The sequence below is a fragment of the Rattus norvegicus genome, chromosome 1, assembly GCF_036323735.1.
Source record: "Rattus norvegicus strain BN/NHsdMcwi chromosome 1, GRCr8, whole genome shotgun sequence".
In the NCBI taxonomy this organism is placed as follows: Eukaryota; Metazoa; Chordata; class Mammalia; order Rodentia; family Muridae; genus Rattus; species Rattus norvegicus.
In genome coordinates, this window is record NC_086019.1 from 43133973 (window position 1) to 43155872 (window position 21900).

The following is a 21900-nucleotide window of genomic DNA, read 5'->3' on the forward strand; positions in this document are numbered from 1 at the left end:
GAGGGGAGATGCTAATGTTCTCCAAACAGTCCAAATTTAAATTGAAGCAGGGTGTGGTCTCGCAAGTCTGTACTGTCTTCCCTCCAGGGACTGAGGCTAGAGAGCTTACGGCTAGCCTGGACTAGATTGTGAGAAATTCTGTCTGAACAAACAAAACAAACCGAGGTAGGTGACATACTTACAAATAACCAAAAGCAACTTGAAAGTCTGTTACCAAATGAATAAACCCTAAAGAAATTGTCCTTCGGAAATAAATTGAGAAAACAAATTTTATCTCGAAAAACGAGTGGTCCCCAATATGCATTGATATGACAGCTAATAAGGACTAAATGATAATAGCTAAATGAATGTCTCCATTGACACTCAAGTAATCTGTAATCAAATCTGGAGACGAAATATTATCTGGCATCTAGGTTCAATGCTCTTACTGGGTTTAAATCATTAATTCCTTCATTCATCCACAGAGTCTTGCATTGTGGCTCTGAGGCTCAATGAAACTCATTATCCAAGCCATGCTGGCCTCAGGCTCAAGCTGGACCCTCCTACCTCGGCCACTGGAGCACATCAGGCTCACCTGACATCAGTTCATCTTTTCTTCCTAGCCTTTTCATGCTTAATGACGGGTAATCTAACAAAATTTCAATTTAAGTCAAAGACTTGTTGGCGGCTGTGTTAATACAATGAGTACTTAATCGAGCGGAGGAAAAAAACAGACAGGCTCCTTCTTTGAATTCTTTCAAAATCTTCAATGTTTTGATAGTGGCAATGGCGACTAAGCAGACCTAAGTCAACGTGGTGTTTAAGCGTCGGGAGAGAAGGGTGGCCTGGATGTGTAACCTTCAGCATCAGACGCTCAAAGGACAGGCACATTTCCAGTAACAGCTTCATTTCCCCGCATTCCCCCGGGAAAGAGGGCGGCGAGTTCTGTTGATGGCATCAGCTGACATCACTGGCTGGGATCATGGGGACGCTGGGCCCACCTCAGCGGTGGCCTGACTGCATCAACCTCTGGGTTTCCCAGCCCCTGCCACGTGAGCCGCCCTAATATGGCCAGGCTCAGGAGCAGCCTAGGAGCGCTTCCTTTCTCCCGGCTGAAGGAGAGAAAGCTAGAACAAATGCTTAAAGTCAAACACAACCTGAAGAAAAGCAAATGGGGATTTAGATTCGCACCAGGTCAAATGCAAATCCATGGGCTGCAGAAGATCCAACCTTGGGTTATCAATCATTAAATTAAAAAAACAAAGCTTTTGCCTCCGCCCTTTCTTTTGCTGCTCCTGAACCTTCTGCAGCCCCAGGACAGACCCCAAAGCTCTTGTTCCCTTTAGTGACCTGAGAAGCCCTGGGGGCGGGGTGGGTTGCTGGGGGCCTGGTGGCGGAGTCTCTGGTCCTAGCTGCCTAGGGGGAGATGCTGCAAGGCGTGTCTGGGCTGTGCTCATGTGATGAAGGGAGGGAAAAACAAGGAGGGGGGAGGAGGCTACGAGGTGGCTTTTTTTTTTTTTTTTTTTTTTTTTCTTTTAAGGAGTTTGCCACGAGCGCGTCCCCTTCATTCTCAGTCCGGGTACGTTCTCAGCAGGATCGCAGAGAGCCGGAGCTCTTCACCCTTAGTCCCTGTGGTCCTGGGCGCACATCCTTGCCCTTCTGCGTCTCCGCGGTCCCAGGAAGGCAGCTAGCCGGCGGGAGTAGAAGAGCCACTGAGCCATGGGCGCAGGCAGTTCCACCGAGCAGCGGAGCCCCGAGCAGCCGGCGGGGAGCGACACGCCGAGCGAGCTGGTGCTCAGTGGCCATGGGCCCGCAGCTGAAGCCTCGGGAGCAGCTGGAGACCCCGCCGACGCGGACCCCGCCACCAAGGTAAGCTGCGGCCACCTGCCCGGGTGGGGCGGGATGGAGATGGGGCGTCCTGGCGGTTTCCGCCTGCCACAACTTCCCGGCGTTGCAGCCCATCTGCAAACTCGAGCGCAGCCCTTTGCAGTCTCTGGGGTCTTTTGCACCGGGGCGGGGCTGGCATCTTTGTGGAGGGTTTCTAAGGGCGGCGACCTAGCCAGCCCTTCTGCAGCCAGCAAATCTGCCCCTGCCCACTGTTCTCCAGTCTTTCTTCTCTCTTCCGGTGGGCTTGCAGCCTGCGGGGGTGGGGAGGGATGACCCGTGGGGCATCCATAAGAATTGACCGTGGCCGGGCATCTTAAGCCACTTTATACACCCCCTAGATCCCAGAGAGGGAAAGTCGGGACCTGCTTTGAAGCAGAGCAAACCTAGGTCCTAGGGTCCCCGCCCAGTGTTGGCCTTGATACCAGCCTCCACCCGGGCCACCAGGTTTGGTACCCAGAGTCCTGCGGCAGCGCCTGGGACACCGCCTAGCTGATGCAGAGAGCAGGCGTGTAGAAGAGAGAACCGGAGCAGAAGCACCAATGGAGAGATAGGCAAAGCTGGAGTCCTGTCTCCCTTTCTCACAGTTTGCTGTCTGTGGACTCAGTTGGATAAACAAACATAGGAGTTAGAAGTTCTGCATGGATGCGGGCAAAGGCTTAAGTGATCGTTCCTTGCACTCTTTCTGTAGAATTCACTGTAAAGCTCTAGAAATATGGCATTTTATAGGATGCTTGGCTTGAGCCTGGAATATTTGACCCTGCCCACCACAGCCTCACGTTGTGTCTTGCTCTCGTTATTGTGTTTTATTTCTGTCCCCTTGTTATTGTTCAGGGTTGTTAATTAATTTGCTCACTTGTTTTAAGACAGGGCTTCACTCCGTAGCCCAGACTGGCTTGGAACTCACTAGCTAGCCCAACTAGTGGCAGTCCTCCTGCCTCAGCCTCTCAAATGACTTTGTAGCCACACCCAGCTGGCAACGTATTTTAGCTATTTCCCTGCACGTGTTTGTGAGCAAGACCTCGCTCGGGTGGATTTATGGTAATCGTACAGAAACATGTGAACAACCAAACAACTTAAACGAAAAAACCACCAATTGCTGAATTTGGTGATCAAGAGCAGCGAGGACCTTTAGGAATGGGTCAGGAAGTGTAAACATCTTTGTGTGAGGACAAAACATTGAGATCCAGGTAAATCTCACAGAGATGGGATCTGATAGCTTTGAGTTCTTTAGTTGCCTAGTATAATGTAGGCTGAGTGGCCTATCTTTAATTGTTTCTGCCTCCAGTTTTTAACTCATCACCACTTGTAAAATCCAAATAAAGTCCTCCCTGCCTCAGACGCTCAGGTTTTCTGAGAGGCTTCTGACACACAGTCTCCATCTTTTGGATGGTTTGGTTACATTTTAATATTTGTCTAACACTCCTTTAAAAGAAAAAATTACTTTTTTTTTCTTTTCTTTTTTTCGGAGCTGGGGACCGAACCCAGGGCCTTCCGCTTGCTAGGCAAGTGCTCTACCGCTGAGCTAAATCCCCAACCCCAAAAAATTACTTTTTGAGGAGTACACTTGTGCATGGTTTGCGGGTGCTTGGGGGAGCGGTGGGGGAGCGGGGGTGGGGGCGGCAAATGTGTCATGGTGCGCATGTGCAGAGGTCAGCGCTTGTGCGGAGGTCAGAGGCCCGCTCTGTGGGGTTAGTTCTCTCCCTCCACCTTTATGTGGGTTGTGGGGTCGAACTCATGTTGCCAGCTTTGCACAGCAAGCACTCATTCTCGCTAAACCATGTCACTGTCCCTCACCATGTTTTGACGACAATCACCTTCCGTAACCTGCGTTCCCCTTCTCCATCAACCTCAACCACCATCTTGAAACACCCAAGCAGTCTCTTTTAAAAGATGGTTTTAGTGACATTATTTGTTGGCCCGTTTCCCAGTTATCAATTTGGATGTGGATCAATACAGATGCACGTGCTTGTTGGAACATATATGTTATTTCATTTCCACCCACAGGTTACCAGGTTTGAAGACCTAAGACTTTGAATAGGATCTCAGAATTAAGAATGATTCAACACCCCTAACACTTCCCTTACTCGTCTCCAACTTAAGCTCCAATCTCTGACCTCCAAGGCATAGAGCTTACTTCACTCTTATCTTCTTAGCCTCTTGCCCCCTTCCCAGCAGTTTCTACTTTTGTGGACTTAGGGGCTTTTTAACCAACATGCTTCACAAGGCAAAGGGCTTACCTGGTTTGCTGACAAACTGTCCCCTGTGTGAGGCAAGGTGCCTAACGTGAAGCATAGGAAACTTGGCAAGAGCTAAAGGTGGAAGGAAGTGATGATTTTGGCCTGTGGGTTCTCCTTGCTGAATACCAGCTGTCTTCTTCTCAGGTTTGACTTTTAACCTCATTATGATTAGTTTTATGTATCAGATAGTGACTGAGACCAGTCCGTAGTACTTAGTAGCTTGAGCAAATGATTTAGGAAGAAAATCAGATTCGAAGGCCAGCTTGCTCTTTAGAAACAGAGAGGCTTGGCTGGGAGTGTGGGCTCACATTTGCAATCCCAGCTTTCAGGAGTCTGAAGCAGGAGGGCCACTATGACTTTGAAGTCAGTTTAGTCTGGGCTACGTGAAACCTCTTTCTTTTTTCTTTCTTTCTTTCTTTCTTCCTTTTTTTTTTTTTTTGGCTCAGATGAAACATACTGGATTACTTCTGGATTACATATATATGTGTATATAATCTTGATGAATTTGTAGACATTTTGGGGATATAGTTTTTCCCTCTTTGGATAGAATGATCTTTTTTTCCTTTTTATAGAATTGATCATTAAAGATTATCAGGGTTTTTTTCTGTATATGTCAAATATTTATATCATATGCTACATATTTAATAAATCAGTTGACTTGGGGCTCTTGCTGTTTTCATTTTTTAATACAAAGAATCATTCTTCCTACAACTGGCATAGAACTCACTATGAAGTCGAGGCTGGCCTTGAACTCTTGGTGATCTTCTGAAGACTAAAATTATAGTTAGGATCCACCATTCTGTTCCGTTTAATTTTATCTGAAAAAAAAATATATATATAATTTTTTTAGGTCAACATAACTTTGGGCAGAATGCTGGGCTACAGTCCCCTATATAGGCCATAGTCCCCTATATAGGCTATAGTCCTATCTCCTTGTTTTAGTGACTTTAGTTATTTCTAAGTGTGCTCAAAGGCAACTCCCTATTTGAACTCTGCCATGAGGTCAGATAAGAGGTAAACATTTTTTTATTAAAATTGTGTATGTGTACACTCGAGCATTCACGCACTTGGGTGCCCATGGAAGCCAAAAGTGGGCTCTATGGAGTAGGTGCTGGGATACCTCTGATCCTCTGCCAGGAAGTGCTCTTAGCCACTGAGCCATCTCTCTAGCCCTTGGGAATTAAACATGATCGTCTTTTTCTTCTTCTTCCTCGTCCTCTTCCTCTTGCCATGGATTGAACTCAGGGCCTTGCCAGAACTAAGCCTCAGCCCAAGAGAGTTATACTTTGATTACTCAAGTTTAACATTTAAATGCCCTGTGTCTCCTGTGTTTTATCTATGCTACACTTCAATAAAATGCAAGAAGTCCTATAGTCAGTCTTCATATGCAAATTCTAACAGGAAATGGCTTGCTTAGTTATTTCCCTGGTTCCTAGTTTACAATGTTTTGGCTTCTCCTGGGGGACAGTAAGATTTGCTTCTCATTTTCTCAGTTGTGTGTCTATAAACTCTGGTCTTTGTAAGTTTATTTTCATTCCGTTGCTGGCAATGACTAATAGACTTACATTGCTCTGGTAAATTGGTTTCTGGAGCCAACCTGCTGACCAGTTTGACAAACAGGATGCCTCTGATTTAACTTATTTATTTATTTATTTATTTATTTATTTATTTATTTATTTATTATGTGTGCAGTGCTCTGCCTGCATATATGCCCACACTCCAGAAGAGGGCATCAGATCTCATTACAGATGGTTGTGAGCCACTCTGTAGGGGCTGGGAATTGAACTCAGGACCTCTGGAAGACCAGCCAGTGTTCTTAATTAACTGCTGAGCCACCTCTCCAGTCCCCTAATCTTTGTTTTTAAATAAATGTTACATATTTGTGTGTGTTTGTGTATGTGTGCATGTGTATACATACGGAGGTCAGAGGACTAGCAATGGGAGTTGGTTGTCTCCTCTTACCTTGTGGGGCCTGAAGATTGAACTCATGTTCTCAGGCTTGGCCACAAATACCTTATATGCTATGTCTTTTTGGCAGCCCTGAATTAACCTTTCTGTACTTTCTCCTGATCAGTGAGTCCAAAGTTGAAAACAGAACAGGGTTACTGCACCCTGTATGGGTGAGGCCAGTCTCCCCAGGAGGTGGGGAGCTGGAGACCCTTGTGAAGTCCTCCAGGCCTGGGTCCCCTTGACTGCTGGAGTTCTGAGTCACCAACACATAATATGCAGAGCTGAGGAACCCATTGCTTTTCTTTAACTCTGATGTACATAAGAGCAAGTGGTTTGTCCATATGTATGTCGGCACAGTCATACCTGGTGACCCCAGAGGTCAGAAGAGGGCATCAGATCCCTGGGCACCTGAGTTACAAATGACTGTGAGCCACCAGATGGGTGTTGGGAACTGAACCCAGGTCCTCTGCAAGAGTGACATGTGCCCTTAGTTGCTGAGCCATCTCTCCAGCCCCTTGATCGGTGTTTTACAGAGTGTGTCTGTATCAAGACAGACATTGGGGGTGCTGTTATTCCATTCCATAATTGACTGCGCTGTGCTACTGTGTCTGTCTGAGAGATGGAAGTAGAGTAGTAAAACTGATTTTTAAGAACCAACTCATCTGTCTTTACCCTGAATGGTCTAGAATTTAAAGTAACAGAAAGACTCATCTTTATTAACACATGGGTTTCCTCCACACCTTGGTATATGTGTCATGTACTCTTGGCTGGCCCCAGACTCACTATATAGAGGATACTGTCCTTGAACATTTCATCCTTCCTCTACTCTTGAGTAAATTGGTGGTTTTGCCTGTGTGATTATCTATACGCCAATAGATTGTCCCTATTATAGGAGATGCCGTTCTCTCACTACATCAGAGGCCAAGCCCAGCACCTCCCCTTAGGCTGCTAGGATAAGAGGCTACACCACTAGGTCCTCCAACCCCCAGGACTTCATTCCAGCAGTTATAAAATAGAAGGCTTATAAAATAGAAGAGCTCAGCCTTGAGGACTATAGGCTGTTGTACTCTATGTCCCAGGCTAACCCAGAACTCACTGTGTAACCCAGGTTGGTCTTGAACTTGTCCTCTTCTGGACTTGAGCAGATCCACTTTTGAAATATACAAATGAATAACATATCTATTTAGTTTAAGAGCTTAATCAGCCTTCCTGTATATGTGTGAAACACAGTTGTCGCTTTTGCCGGGACTGATCTCCTTTCCAGGGCTGGAGTGGCTCTCCTGTCTCAGCTCCCAGCAACTGGGGTTACAGGGATGCAGGGCTGTGCTCCACTTTCACGGGCCTCTGTCTGCTTCCAGAATCAGGGACCTCTTACAAAATGGAATAGTTGTCTAGATGAGAAGACTAAGGAAACCAGAGACAGTACCGAAAGTTACTCATCTTGTAAAGATTAATGCAGAGGAAACTTACTTACACAGCCAACACTTTTACTCATTTGTTTGTTTGTTTTTTTTTTTTAGACAGGGTCTCTCAGTGTAACCCAGGCTCAAAACAGGCAGTCGTCTTACCTCAGCCTCTTGTGCATGTGGGATGACTCCAGGCATGTACCCTCCTCAAACATAGCTGGTTTTGGCCATTACCTAACTTCATCTTCTGATATCTGAAAGGTCAGATAAACAATTTGGTTCCAGCTTGGTGGCCTGGAACTTTAGCAAGAGTCACCCCACTTTGTCCCAATCTTTGGGCCTGGGGGAGGAGCTCCCTTGTGACCCTGTTTCAACCCTGTGAATGTTAGGACAATCAACACAAAGGAAATAGTATGGTTTGTGTTGGGCTGGGGTAGCTGAGGACGATAAGCCATTCTTAACAACATGTGGGAAGCCCTGGGTTTCATTCCCACCCACGCAGCATACACTCACAAAGGTGTTTTGTTTTCAACACTATGAACCTGCCTGTTTTCATTGTCTTCTGTGAGTTTTAAAATATATTCAGGGCTTGGGGAACAGAACACCTGTGCAAGGAACGGATCCCGGGAGCTCGTACACATCCATCCTTGACCCGTGCAGCTCTATGAGGGTCATCCTTTGGGATGTGAGGGATTGCAGTTTGTGGCATTTGAGAAAATAGTCAACACCTGCATCTGTTGTCATCTTTTAACCTAATTCTTAGTTCTCCTAACCCAAACTTTTAAGAATACCACAGTAGAAAGGTAGACAAAGAGATAGGCAAAAGATAAATAATACATTGCGTGTTTGTGTTTGTACTTGTAAGTACAATAGCATGGGGAGTCTGTGAGGCCTAAGCCAGTTCTGTTTCCACCACGACCCAGAGAATGAACTCAGGTGATCAGGCTTAGTAGCAGGTCAATATCCTATCTTGCTGATCTAATACAACATTGGTTTTTAAAAATTAATTTTATTCCACATGTGTGTTTGCCTGAAAGTATGGGTACCAAAGGCGTGCCTGGTACCCACGGAGGCCAGAAAAGGGCGTCATTAAAGCTGGTATTGCAGAGGGTTGTGAGCCACTGTGAGGGTGTTGGAAACTGAATGTGGGTCCTGTGAAGAAAAGCTCTTAACTGCTGAGCTAGTTTTCTTTCCTACCTTCCTTCCTTCCTTCCCTCTCTCTCTCTTTTCTAAGATAGGGTTTCTCTTTGTAGCTCTGGCGGTCCTGGAACTCACTCTATAAACCAGGCTGGCCTTGAACTCAAGAGATCCACCTGCCTCTGCCTCCCAGGTGCTGGGATTGAAGGTGTGAGCCACCACTGTCCTGCCCCCCTTACTTCTTGAAAAATATATGACTATAAGTATTTGACTCATTGTTTGGATCTTGAGCCATTTTCCTGCTGATCAGAACCTTCTGGAGGATGCAAAGATGGGACTTTGGGCTTCTCTTTTATGCATCGGTGCTTTGTTTGTTTGTTTGTTTGTTTGTTTGTTTTTTAGACATAGGCTTTTTCCTTAAAGACCAAGATTGTCCTTGAAATCACTGTGTATCCAAGTTTGCCCTTGGTCTCCTGAGCCTTCCTTCTCTAGCTCCTAAGTGCTGGAATAGTAGGCGTGCATAAGCAGGATGTGAGGGAGGGGTGTGTGTGTGTGTGTGTGTGTGTGTGTGTGTGTGTGTGTTTGCTTGAGAACGTTGTCTTCCAACACACCAGAAGAGGACATCAGATCTCATTACAGATGGTTGTGAGCCACCATGTGACTGATGGGATTTGAACTCAGGACCTCTGGAAGAACAGTCAGTGCTCTTAACCACTGAGCCATCTCTCAAGCCCATGTATAGCCCAGGCTGTCCTTAAACTGGTAATCCTCCTGCTTCTGCCTCCATCAGCAAATCCTACCGGTGTGCGACATCACAACACAACCAGTTCTCTGGATTCTTGAAAGGCCTCTCTGTATTCTAATATTTCAGTGTGGGCACTGTGGCCTCAGAGGAGGAGAGGTGCTGACACAAACTCCTCCTCCCCCTGGTGTTTAAGGTTTAGGTGACAACTCAAGAGCTTTCGTGAGTGGAAGGGAAGGTGTAAGAAGATAAAGGCCTTTATTCCCTCTCACAGATCTGGAGAAGAAAATAAAGGAAAATCTACTTAGTATGCTGTAGGAGTGGAGGCTGCTCTGCCCGGAGCGGCTCGGGCAGAGACTGGTATACACGAGCCACATCAGGTGTTGCGTGCACAAACTATGTCTGGTGGAGGTTCAGGGGTCCAAGAAGTGTGCGTACACACACAAAGGCCCAGGGTTGGTTTGTTTTGCTTTACTTTGCGACATGGCTTTGCTCTTTATGTAGCTGTTGCTTGCCTCAGCCTCCCGAGACCTAGGATTATAGGTATATAATTGGTTAAACCCAGTGCCTCATGCTTCACTTCCATTTAGATCCCCTGCACCCCAGATAGGAGTTCTGTGTGTAGCTCTGGCTACCCTGGAACTTGCTCTATTGACCAGGATCAGAGCTCCACTGGCCCCTGCCTGCTTCTGCCTCTGCCTCTTTTTTTTTTTTTTTTTTTTTTACATTTTCTATATCATTTTATTTAGTTTTCTTAACAGATATAGGGAAAATGGCAAGGAATTTTTAGGGAAAATATGACAAATGGAACCTCCTCCTAAACCTTTGCCTCCTGTACAATCTTCGAAGCTTCACTCATTCTAAATCCTGAAGGAATGCAGTCTGCAGGTGATAAAAAATAGGAAAGTATCTGAGTAGGATACAGAGATAGGATGAAGGGGTTGTACCACCGTTAAGCCAGGTCTAGACAAGCAGATCTGGACAGCTGAGAAGGAACTGTGATTCAGTCCCTCAAATGGGCATCAGTCTGCTATGGGTTGGAGAACTGAATTAATGTTGCTAAGTGCATCCAAGTTGTTAGATCTCCAAAAGAGAACTTCATCAACTTTCCTGAACCCAGAAGATTGCCTTCACTGACTGCTTCATAAACCATGTGTATCCCATGTTCTTAAAGCTATAGGGAGGTAAAAAACATACATATTAAAAGAGTTTCTTCTAGAAATTTTATGGGGTTTTGGTGTACTACCTTATATCTAAATTCAATTATTCTGTAGACAACACTTTGGTCCTCCTCTTTCCTTTCCTTTCCTTTCCTTTCCTCCTCTTCCTCCTCCTCTTCTTCCTCCTCCTCTTCCTCTTCCTCTCCCTTCCCTTCCTCTTCCTTTTCCTCCTCCTCCTCATTTCTTCCTCTTCTCTTCCCCCACCCTGTTGCAGGATATTTGATTACCCTCTGAACCCCAAGATTGTATTACTTACCGAAAAAAAAAATCTGTTTCTAGTAGTGGTATGGCTCCGCCCATAGCTCACATCTTTAATCTCAAACAATGAAGGTAAAGTTAGTTTATAGAAGGAAGCACCCATGTTTGAAAGTGATGTTTAATTGGTTGACAGACAAAGTGATGAATCAGATAAAGATATGACAGGATAAGATAAACCTAACTCTCACAAGAAGAGAGGAAAGGGAAGTTACTTGAGAGAGCAGTGCAAAGAGATGAAGAAAGGCAGTTTTATCCGAGAGTTTTTCAGAGATAGGATGAAGAGAGAGCAAGCTGGATGCAGGTGAAGACAGAATGATCCCAAGAATGAGAAGGATCCAGAAGACTAGAACAGACTGCTAGAGTTAGCTGGCGGTCAAGCACTGCCTCTGCCTCTTGAGAGTGCCGAGATTGAGGGTGTTCCTCCCACTCCCACCCCAACCCCAATCCCATTTAGATCCTAATCCATAAGAAAGGCTTATTTTTATGCCTAAGAGGAAAAATCTGATTACTGTCCATATATATATGTTTCCTATTACCCTAGTGCCATGGGTCACGTAGTCTCTTGTTGAACCTTTCTCTACATATGCATATGCCTGTTTCAATTTAAAAAAAAATTAGACAACTTTCCTCTGTATTTGTACAATGAATTAAAAACATCTGGTCAATTATAGCACCAAACGCTATGGCCTAAAATATTTTTCATATTGCATATATTCTCTCCTTGCTTCTCAAGGCTGAGGTGATTGTTGAGTGTGTGGCTATGTAAGTATAAAAACCTCATTTCTTGTCTTCACATATGATATATATATCATATATATATATGATATATATATTATATATTAAAGGTAGCCAAATATGATGCAGAGCTGTCTTTAATGGCTACACAGCGCTTTAGGCTTAGTGCTAGGGAGGCTTTGAGAGACTGAAGCCAGCTTGAGCTAACATAGGGAGGCCTTGTTTCTAAGGGAAAAGGAAAGCGTGTTCATATTTTCTAAGCTTAGAGATAGAGAGCAGCAACAGTGTTTGTCTAGCTGTGCACAGGCCCTGGGTTGGACCTCCAGTATCACAAGTAGATCAAACAGGTAATTCTTAATCGTGGAGTGTTCAAAGGGCAGTGGTTTAGGTATGGTGAGGTTGCGATAGGAAAGTGCATAGCGTTGTTCATCAACCTGGGGCTGGGGAGGCCTCTTCAGATGCAGCGTTCAATGACAGGTTTAGGCAAGTGCAAGAGAGGGTCAGAGACCTGCCATCAGTTAGTCCAGATCTACGCAGAGAATTTTCTAGATAACTACTTTGAAAAGCAAAGAATATTTTGGAAAAGGATTTTAGTCACATCCAAGGCCATTCGTGGGGAGGCCGGAAGAGATGAGGCAGGTTAAGGAGATGAATGTTTTTAAGGGGATAACGAAAAAAGGATGGTAAAGTCTCAGTTCATCTAACAGCATTAGAGCCCCACCCAAGGTGGAGAGCTTCAAAGATGAACTGAAAGTTTCTCGTGCCAAACACTGCAGATGTAGAAGATCTCTGCCTTCCATCCGCAGAAGGCCATCTAGGGGGACAGTGTGGGCTGGAGACAGGTGGGAAGTGAGGCTCAAAGGGAGACTGTGAGCATTTTCAAAGGACACTGTTGGCTCAGATCTCTGCCAGGTCAGTGAAATTTGAGCGGGGCACTGGCTTGGCCCGAGGCAGACAGGAACAATGAAGGGGACCAGCAAGATGGCTCAGCAGGTAAAGGCACTCACAGCCTGATGACTTATGTTTGATCTACAGAACCCACAACGGAAGGAGAGAATTGTCTTCTAAAACTTGTTCTCTAGCCTCCACATACTCGTGTGGTATCTGTGTGCCCAGATTTAACACGAAAACATCATATATCCCCTTCCCTATTAATAATAAAGACATAAAAGCTAAGACAACAAGCAACCAGATCTCCAAAGTGAAAAATCCCAGTGAGAGTACATGCTTCAACCCCAGCACTGGAGAGGACCAACAACGGAGAATCATGATTTGCTAGTCAGATTAGGTCACAAACCGAGTTAGGTGAAACCCTCTCTCAAAACCAAAACGGGACCGCTGCCTTATCTTCTAGGCTGCTGCTCGAACTCCCAGGTTCAAGAGATGCCTCTGGCTCTGCCTCCCACACATCCGAGAACACATGGCTTCACCTGAAAGATCCTCAGAAGGGAGACTTTTGCTTATTTGTTTTTAAAGACCGGGTTTCTCTGTGTAGCTTTGGCTTCACAGAACTCCTTCTGTAGACCAGGCTGGCCTCAAACTCGCAAGAAACTCCCCCTGGCATTAAAGGTAAGCGCCACCACTGCCCCATTGAAGGGAGACATTTTTTTTTTTTTTTTTGGTTTTTTTTTTTTCCGGAGCTGGGGACCGAACCCAGGGCCTTGCGCTTCCTAGGCAAGAGCTCTACCACTGAGCAAAAATCCCCAACCCCGAAGGGAGACATTTTTAACTGTTAACTTGATAGAACATAAAATCTGCTGGAAAGAGAATCAGTGAGGGATTATCTAGAGCAGGTTGGCTTATGGGCCTATCTGGGAGATTGTCTTGATTGATGGGGAGGCATTCAGCCTTCATTCAGGGGAGGTGAATGGTACCATTCCCTGGATTGAAGCCCCAAACTCTTAAGAATAGGACTAGCTGGGTTGTAATTATGCATGCAGTCATTTCTCCTTATTCTTGACTGTGGATGTGGCTACTTCAAGCTCCCACTGCCTTAACTCCTGTCAGTGATGGACTGTAACCAGGAACGGAGATCAAATAATCCATTCTCCTCTCATCTCCTTTCTGTCGGGGTGTTTTATCCCAGCAAGAGAAATGAAGCTAGGACATCACTCGTAAGCAATAATGTGGGACTCGAGGGTTTTCAGAAGGCTGCACCCTTGAGGATTTGAGTTTAAGGCCAGCTGAGGGTGTGTGGCCAGCACCTGTCACAGATATAGAAATATGTAAGCAAAGGCTTCAGTAATGGCCGAGGCATCATACTTAGCTATACATCTCTAACAATGCTTTTTTCCTGAGAGCACAGACTGGGCGGGGTGTGTCATGGAGGTCATCAGTAGAAGGGGATAATGCTGTGGAACCTGAAGGGAGGGGAAGAGCACGGAAGCAGAAGAGAAAACTAAAGGCAGCAAGCTGGGCCTCTGCCAGAATAGCACTTACCTCAGCCAGGCTTCTCCACTGGGAAACAAAGGTCCCTGCGGGTTGACCACACCCCTTCTGTTTGCAGCCAGGAGAAAGATATCTTAGGGATGACTCTTTTGGGTAATGTTTCCGGTTTTTGCTATTCTGTGGGTTCTTTTCCCCACCTTTTATCTCCCCACCCCCATCACTAGATAGGAGAGAAAGGATAGATGGGGGGCGGGGGGATAGAGGTCCTTGGATCTAATTTCTTCTTGTTTCTCCTTTGCTTGTACTGGTCTTTGCTATTTTGTGAGTTCTTTTTCCCATTTTTTTAATCCCTCCTGGTTTTACCTCCTACACTAGATAGGAAAGAAAAGAAGGATAGAAGGGAGAGAGAAATCCTTAAATCTATTTTCTTTTGTCTTGTTTCTTCTTTGAGCGTGGCTAATCACAAACCACAACCAACCCTCTTCAATAACCACCACCACCTATATATCCTTTGAAAAATTCTCAGAATTCCAAACGTCACACAATTGTAGAAACTATCGGCAGCCGGCAAACCAGAGTCAGCCATTGCAGACAGCCTGAAGCAGCCCGGTGCCCCCACTCCTGGGATTAAAACAAAAAACTGTATTCTTATACTATTCCTGTGTTTTTAAAGAAACCCAGACTCCAAAATTGTCACTCCAGTGCATGTAATGTCCATGTCCGGTGTCTGCTTTTGGGCTGTGCTGAGGACCGGGTGGTTGGTCTGCTCTCTTAGTCTGTGTCTGAGTGTCTGGTTGCTTATTGGCACTTGCAGGGCAGGCTCTGCATGCTGGTTGTCACTGCAGTCAATTTGTTATTCCTTTTTAAATGTCCCACTGAGCCAGGTGTGGTGGCAGCAAGCTCCTTTAATCCCCACTCAGGAGGCAGAGGCAGGCAGATCTCTGTGAGTTTAGGGCTAGCCTGGTCTGCAGAGTGAGTTCCAGAGAAAGTCAGGGTTATACAGAGAAACCCTGTCTTGGAAAACAAAAGCAAAGCAAAACAAAGAAGTACCAATTATTATTATTACTACTAATACTATTATTTTTGTGTGTGTGCATATGTGTGTGTATGTGTGTGTGTGCTATGGTTATGTGTACTCAGAGGATAACATAGAGTAGTTAGTTCTCTCCTTCCACCACACTTGAGAATCTGTCTTATCTCTGTTGTGCTGACCACCAGGCCAGCTGGCCCTGAAGCTGTCAAGCAATTCTCTGCTGCCGCTGCCTCTGCCTCCCGTCTCACAGAGGGTGTTGGGTCACAGATGCAGTTAAGTGTTTTTAGTGTAGGTTACAGAGACCTGGCTCAGGCTTGCCTTACATCAGAGCCATTTCGCAACTCAGGTCACTTTTCCTTTTTCCTTTTTGATTTTAAGCACAGTTTCATTCCATAGTGCAAGTTGTCCTGGAACTTACTATGTAGCCCAGGCTGCCCTTAGCATGCGGCAACCTTCCTGATTCAGCCTCTTAAGTATTAGGATTAGAGGTATGTGCCATCATACTGGCTAAATACTCCTTGACTGGCGGTCCTCATAGCGTACTTTGACCCACACACAATGGCACACACCTGTAAATGCTGGCGGGGCTGAAGCAGGACAGCAAGTTCAAGGTTAGCCTGGGCTACATAGTAAACCTGTCTCCTAAGTAGGACAAAAGGAGAGTTGGGGAGATGGCTTAGTAATGTGCCTCTCATACAAGCATGATGGCCTGAGCCATGTTCCCAGCATCCAAGTGAAAAAGCCTGGTATGTACTCATAATCCCATCACTGGGATTACAGAAGTAAGAGGATTGGTTCTTGGGGCTTGCTGGCTAGCTGGTCCAGGCAAATTGGTAAGTTGCAGGTTTTATGAAAGACCATGGTTTGAAAACTCAAACTAGGGGCGGGGCATGGCAGCATGGGCCTCTAATCTGAACAGAAGCAGAGATCTATGTGAGTTTGGTCTATATAGCCAGTTCCAGGCCAGCTAGGGTACACAGTGAGACATGTCTCAACAAACAAATAACAACAATAGATAGAAGTTCAGGACAGCAAGATTGCTTGATGTGTTACAGCACTTACAGCCAAGCCTGGCCTGACTTTGATTCCCAGAACCCACAGGGTAATAGGAGATAACTTACTCCTTCAAGTTGCCCTTTGGCCTTGACATGTGCATCATGCCATGGGTGAATGCTCTCGTACACACAATAAATTACACATAATAAAATTTGTTTTTTTGGTTTTTTTAAAAGATTTTATTTATTTCATATATATAAGTACACTGTAGCTGTCTTCAGACACACCAGAAGAGGGCATCGGATCCTATTACAGATGGTTGTGAGCCACCACGTGGTTGCTGGGATTTGAACTCAGGACCTCTGGAAGAGCAGTCAGTGCTCTTAACCGCTGAGCCATCTCTCCAGCCCATGTAATACAATTTGTAAAAGATGAGCAATTGAGGAAGACCTGGCCTCTATTCAGGCATTTGCACCTGTACCCATTCATACACATGCATGAGCACGCACATGCACACACACACACACACACACACACACACACACACACACACACAGACAAGGTCTTACTATACGGTGCTAGATCTCTAAGAACTCACTATGTAGACCAGTCTGGCTTTGAACTCACAGAAATCTGTCTGCTTCTGTCTCCCAAGTGCTGGGATTAGAGGCATGGGCCACCATTCCTGTTTTAAATAATTTTTTTAGATAGATTCTTTTTTTAAAAAAAGATTTATTTATGCTATATATGTGAGTACACTGTTTCCATCTTCAGACACACCAGAAGAGGGCATCAGATCCCAGTACAGATGGTTGTGAGCCACGATGTGGTTGCTGGGACTTGAACTCAGGACCTCTGGAAGAACAGTCAGTGCTCTTAACCACTGAGCCATCTCTCCAGCTCTTTAGATAGATTCTTGATCTCCCTGCCTTAGCTTCTTCCAGGGTTTACAGGTATATGACCTAATCCTTCGCTTGGTTCTTAGCGATCTTTTAAACTAAGTCCTAACAGACTTTTGGGACAATGCCTTTTTTAGAAGCTTTTGTTTGGAATTATTCTTCCCTGGGGCGTGAGCACTAAGTTCTGTAGAAAGTTCAATGCTGTGCCCATCTCTACTCTGAATTTAAAACTGGTTCGAACTACAGTGTAAATGACAGGTGAGACAGAAGAAGATGGTCTCTCTCACTAAGAACTGCCACTTTTTTTTCAATTTTTGAACCAAATCTCATTGTATAGCCCAGGCGGGCCCTGAACACAAGGCACTTTCCTTGCCTCAGTCTCCCAAATGATGGGAATACATATGGGTACCATTACCCTGACTATAATCATCCGCTTTCTGTGATCTGTTTTTGTTGGTTTGGTTTGGTTATTTTGTTCTTTTGGTTTTTTTTTTTGTTTGTTTGTTTGTTTTATTTTGTTTGTTTTCTCTGTGTAGCCCTGGCTGTCCTGGAACTTCCTTTGTAGACCAGGCTGGCCTCAGATTCACAGAGCTTCTCCTGCCTTTGCCTCCTGAGGGCTGGGACTAAAGGCGTGCACCACCACCAGCTGGGTTTTGAGAGTGTTTTAATTGCTTCAGAAATAGCACGTATAGCAAATCAGTATTTAATGTTGAGCTCCGACGTCTGTATTGTAACTGTGGACATTTAAATGGAAATTTGTAATTTCTCTGCCCTGTTTTGTATAAGTCACTCCACAGTAGGGAATGTTACAAATTTTGTCAAATCCTTTATTATCACAGTTTCTCCCAGTCTTGGCACAAGATGGTATATTAAAATGAAGCAAAAATTACTGAGCTCTAATGGAAATAAAAACCAGGTTCATTGAGTTTTATACACACATACTCTTTTTTTTTTTTTTTTTTTTTTGGTTCTTTTTTTCGGAGCTGGGGATCGAACCCAGGGCCTTGCGCTTCCTAGCACACATACTCTTTATTGCAAAACCTCAAGGGCTAAAATTTACTTGAAAGAAATTCAGTAGTCTTAAGTAAGTCTTTTGTTTATAATAAACTAAATTTGTTTGCTTTGATCAGTGTGATAACCAGTACTCTTTTAGCAGAAACTGGGGTCTTTAGAATGTTTAAAAGATTGTCTTTTAATTGTTGTTCTATGTGGAGATTTTGTGGTGATAGACTGAGACCCAACAGTGCTATCTGGACTCTTGTAAAAGTGACAGATTTCAAGTCAAGTCCCTTATGACATGGAGGAATGCAAAGAATGCTTCAGTATTCAGGGAAGTAGGTCATTGGCCAGAGAAAGCTTCTCAGGCAGTCTCTCTGAGGCCTGGAGCCCAGCTGATTCCTTTCCCAGAATGCTTCTGTCTTAAGCAGATTATGTGGCAGCCTGAACTTCTGTCCCTGGAGAGCTGGATTCAAAGTTCCAGATTCATTGTTAAAGCTTGTGTGTCTCCAAGAAAACTCACATATTATGTATGTGTATATCTCTATATATGTATGTGTGTGTGTGTGTGTGTGTGTGTGTGTTTGTAACTGCATAATCCTGAAATAGATTTTATTTTAAAGACTTATAGGCAGGAGCTTCCCACTTTTTCAAAGGACTTGAGTTCAATTCCCAGTACCCACATCAGGGGCTCAGAACTGTTCATAACATCAGCTCCAGGAGATCTGATGATCCCTTCTGGCCCTGTTGGGAACCCACACACAGGTGACACACACTCTCATAGGTGCATACACACATATTAAAATAAAGTAATGAGACTCATAGGCAACAGGAGAGGAGCCGGAGAGGAGAACAGAAGTACCCTTAGCAAGAAAAGAAAGGAGAGTCAGTGCTTTTTAAAGAATTGAGGGTCTGGGGTGCTGGAATATAGTTCAGTTGATACAATACTTGCCCATCACACATGGCCCTGGGTTTGATCTGTAGCAAACTCCTGTTGTCTCGGCACCTGGGACAAACAATGCTGTATAGAATAAGAAGCTATCCTGGGCTGCAGGAGATCCTGTTGAGAACATACACTTAAATAAAACAAACTGGGGATCCTCTCTGGCGACACTTCAGGGGGTCTCAACTTGAGACCCTGTAGAATTACAGTTGGCCTTGGCACCTGCTGTCTATGGAGGACTTATGCTCAGGGAAACTGTACCTTGCCCATCAGTGCTGCACTCTAAAGGCTCAAAGATGGTGGAACACAGACAGTGAGAGGGGCCATGCAGAGGACTAGAATAGGGTGACCTGCAGGAAAGTGGAAAGAGTGCTGCATTGAAAGAATGGTGATCGATCCATGCTTATCACTCTGTACAAAGTTTAAGTGGATCAAGGACCTCCACATCAAACCAGATACACTCAAACTAATAGAAGAAAAAGTGGGGAAGCATCTGGAATACATGGGCACTGGAGAAAATTTCCTGAACAAAACACCAATGGCTTATGCTCTAAGATCAAGAATCGACAAATGGGGTCTCATAAAACTGCAAAGCTTCTGTAAGGCAAAGTGGTTAGGACAAAATGGCAACCAACAGATTGGGAAAAGATCTTTACCAATCTTACAACAGATAGAGGGCTTATATCCAAAATATACAAAGAACTCAAGAAGTTAGACTGCAGGGAGACAAATAACCCTATTAAAAATGGGGTTCAGAGCTAAACAAAGAATTCACAGCTGAGGAATGCCGAATGGCTGAGAAACACCTAAAGTAATGTTCAATCAACATCTTTAGTCATAAGGGAAATGCAAATCAAAACAACCCTGAGATTTCACCTCACACCAGTGAGAATGGCTAAGATCAAAAACTCAGGTGACAGCAAATGCTGGCAAGGATGTGGAGAAAAAGGAACACTCCTCCATTGTTGGTGGGATTGCAAACTGGTAAAACCATTCTGGAAATCAGTCTGGAGGTTCCTCAGAAAATTGGACATTAAATTACCTGAGGACTCAGCTATATCTCTCTTGGTCATATACCCAAAAGATGCCCCAACATATAACAAAGACACATGCTCCACTATGTTCATAGCAGCCTTATTTATAATAGCCAGAAGCTGGAAAGAACTCAGATGCCCTTCAACAGAGGAATGGATACAGAAAATGTGGTACATCTACACAATCGAATATTACTCAGCTATCAAAAACAATGACTTTATGAAATTCATAGGCAAATGGATGGAACTGGAAAATATCATCCTGAGTGAGGTAACCCAATCACAGAAAAATACACATGGTATGCACTCATTGATAAGTGGCTATTAGCCCAAATGCTTGAATTACCCTAGATGCACAGAACACATGAAACTCAAGAAGGATGACCAAAATGCGAATGCTACACTCCTTCTTTAAAAGGGGAACAAGAATACCCTTGGGAGGGGATAGGGAGGCAAAGTTTAGAACAGAAGCAGAAGGAACACCCATTCAGAGCCTGCCCCACATGTGGCCCATACATATATAGCCACCCAATTAGACAAGATGGATGAAGCAAAGAAGTGCAGGCCGACAGGAGCCGGATGTAGATCTCTCCTGAGAGACACCCAGAATACAGCAAATACATAGGCGAATGCCAACAGCAAACCACTGAAGTGAGATCTAGACCCCTGTTGAAGGAATCAGAGAAAGGACTGGAAGAGCTTGAAGGGGCTCGAGACCCCATATGAACAACAATGCCAACCAAGCAGAGCTTCCAGGGACTAAGCCACTACCCAAAGACTATACATGAACTGACCCTGGGCTCCCACCTCATAGGTAGCAATGAATAGCCTAGTAAGAGCACCAGTGGAAGGGGAAGCCCTTGGTCCTGCCAAGACTGAACCCCCAGTGAACAGGAGGGCAGTAATGGGGGGAAGATGGGGAGGGGAGCACCCTTATAGGAGGGGAGGGGAAAGGGCTAGGGGGATGTTGGCCCGGAAACCGGGAAGGGGAATAACAATGGAAATGTAAATAAGAAATACTCAAGTTAATAAAGATGGGGAAAAAAAGAGAGAGAGAGAAAGAGAAAAAAGAAAGCAAGCAAGGGGACCAGGAGACCAAGAGGCCCTGTGTCCAAAGTGGCAGAGATTATACAGTAAAAGAAGATGAGAGGAAAGGAAGCCCAGCACCTGGGAGGGAGAAGTTTAGGGTAAGGAGGAGGGTAAGGAAGTGCTAGGGGGAGCCACCAGCACCAAGTGATACTGGAGGAAGTGGGAGGAGTCTCAGCCACTGAGTGATGCTGGGAGATCTGGGAGAAGGTGCCAAGATCTGCTGTGATGTTAATAGAGACCTCACCTCAGCAGTTCCTCCCATGTTTCTTTTGAGACCTAACTAATGAAGTCTGTTCTTTCCTTTTGACTTACATGGCCTCTAGGGATTGAATTCATACCTCCAAGCAATTGCAAGCTCTTTAGCTGCTCAGCCATCTTGTCCCTCCACCACAATTTTATCTAAGTAATGGATTGAGTTTATTTTTTGTGGAACTGGAGAATCAAATCTATATCCTATGCTGTTTTGAGACCGGCTCTCCCTGCTTCAGCCTCCCAAGTGCTGAGGTTACAAGCCAGGAGCCAGCCTGCCCAGCCCTTTTTAAAAATCTTATTTAATTACAGCCAGATGTGGAGATAGTCAACATGCGAGGCCCATGGGAGATAAAGGAGAAAATCGAGGCAACCATAGGGGTGGTTTAGAAAATTGAGTATCCAGAACCCTTTGGGTTGATCTTATTATTCAGAGAATCCAAATAACTTGCTTCAAATTTCATTCGACTTTCTGACTGCAGTAATAACTGTTTACAGGTTTAATTTCAAGCAAAGCAAATCGTCTGGGCTCAAGCCTCCCATTAAGTCCTCGCACTCCCCCTCATCTCGTTTTCTAGGGCTGGAGACAATTGGACTACTGTAGAGTTTAAAAGCTGGAAATTACTATGTTCCTCAAGCCCTTGCCTGCCCCTGCAGAGTGAATGCTAGATTTGTGCCTGTGTGTGAACTTGGAGGAAGAGCAGGGGCAGGTCAGACAGCAA

General features: G+C 44.9%; 1 protein-coding gene across 1 annotated transcript in view; it reads left to right on the forward strand.

The window, feature by feature from the left end:
* The first annotated feature begins 1542 nt into the window (after positions 1-1542).
* Akap12 (A-kinase anchoring protein 12) overlaps positions 1543-21900 on the forward strand; it is an 89731-nt gene continuing 69373 nt past the window's right edge. Inside the window, exon 1 of the mRNA NM_057103.2 lies at positions 1543-1848. Within this exon, the coding sequence (NP_476444.2) occupies positions 1699-1848 (150 nt within the window). The 5' untranslated portion in view covers positions 1543-1698. The remainder of the gene's footprint in view (positions 1849-21900) is intronic.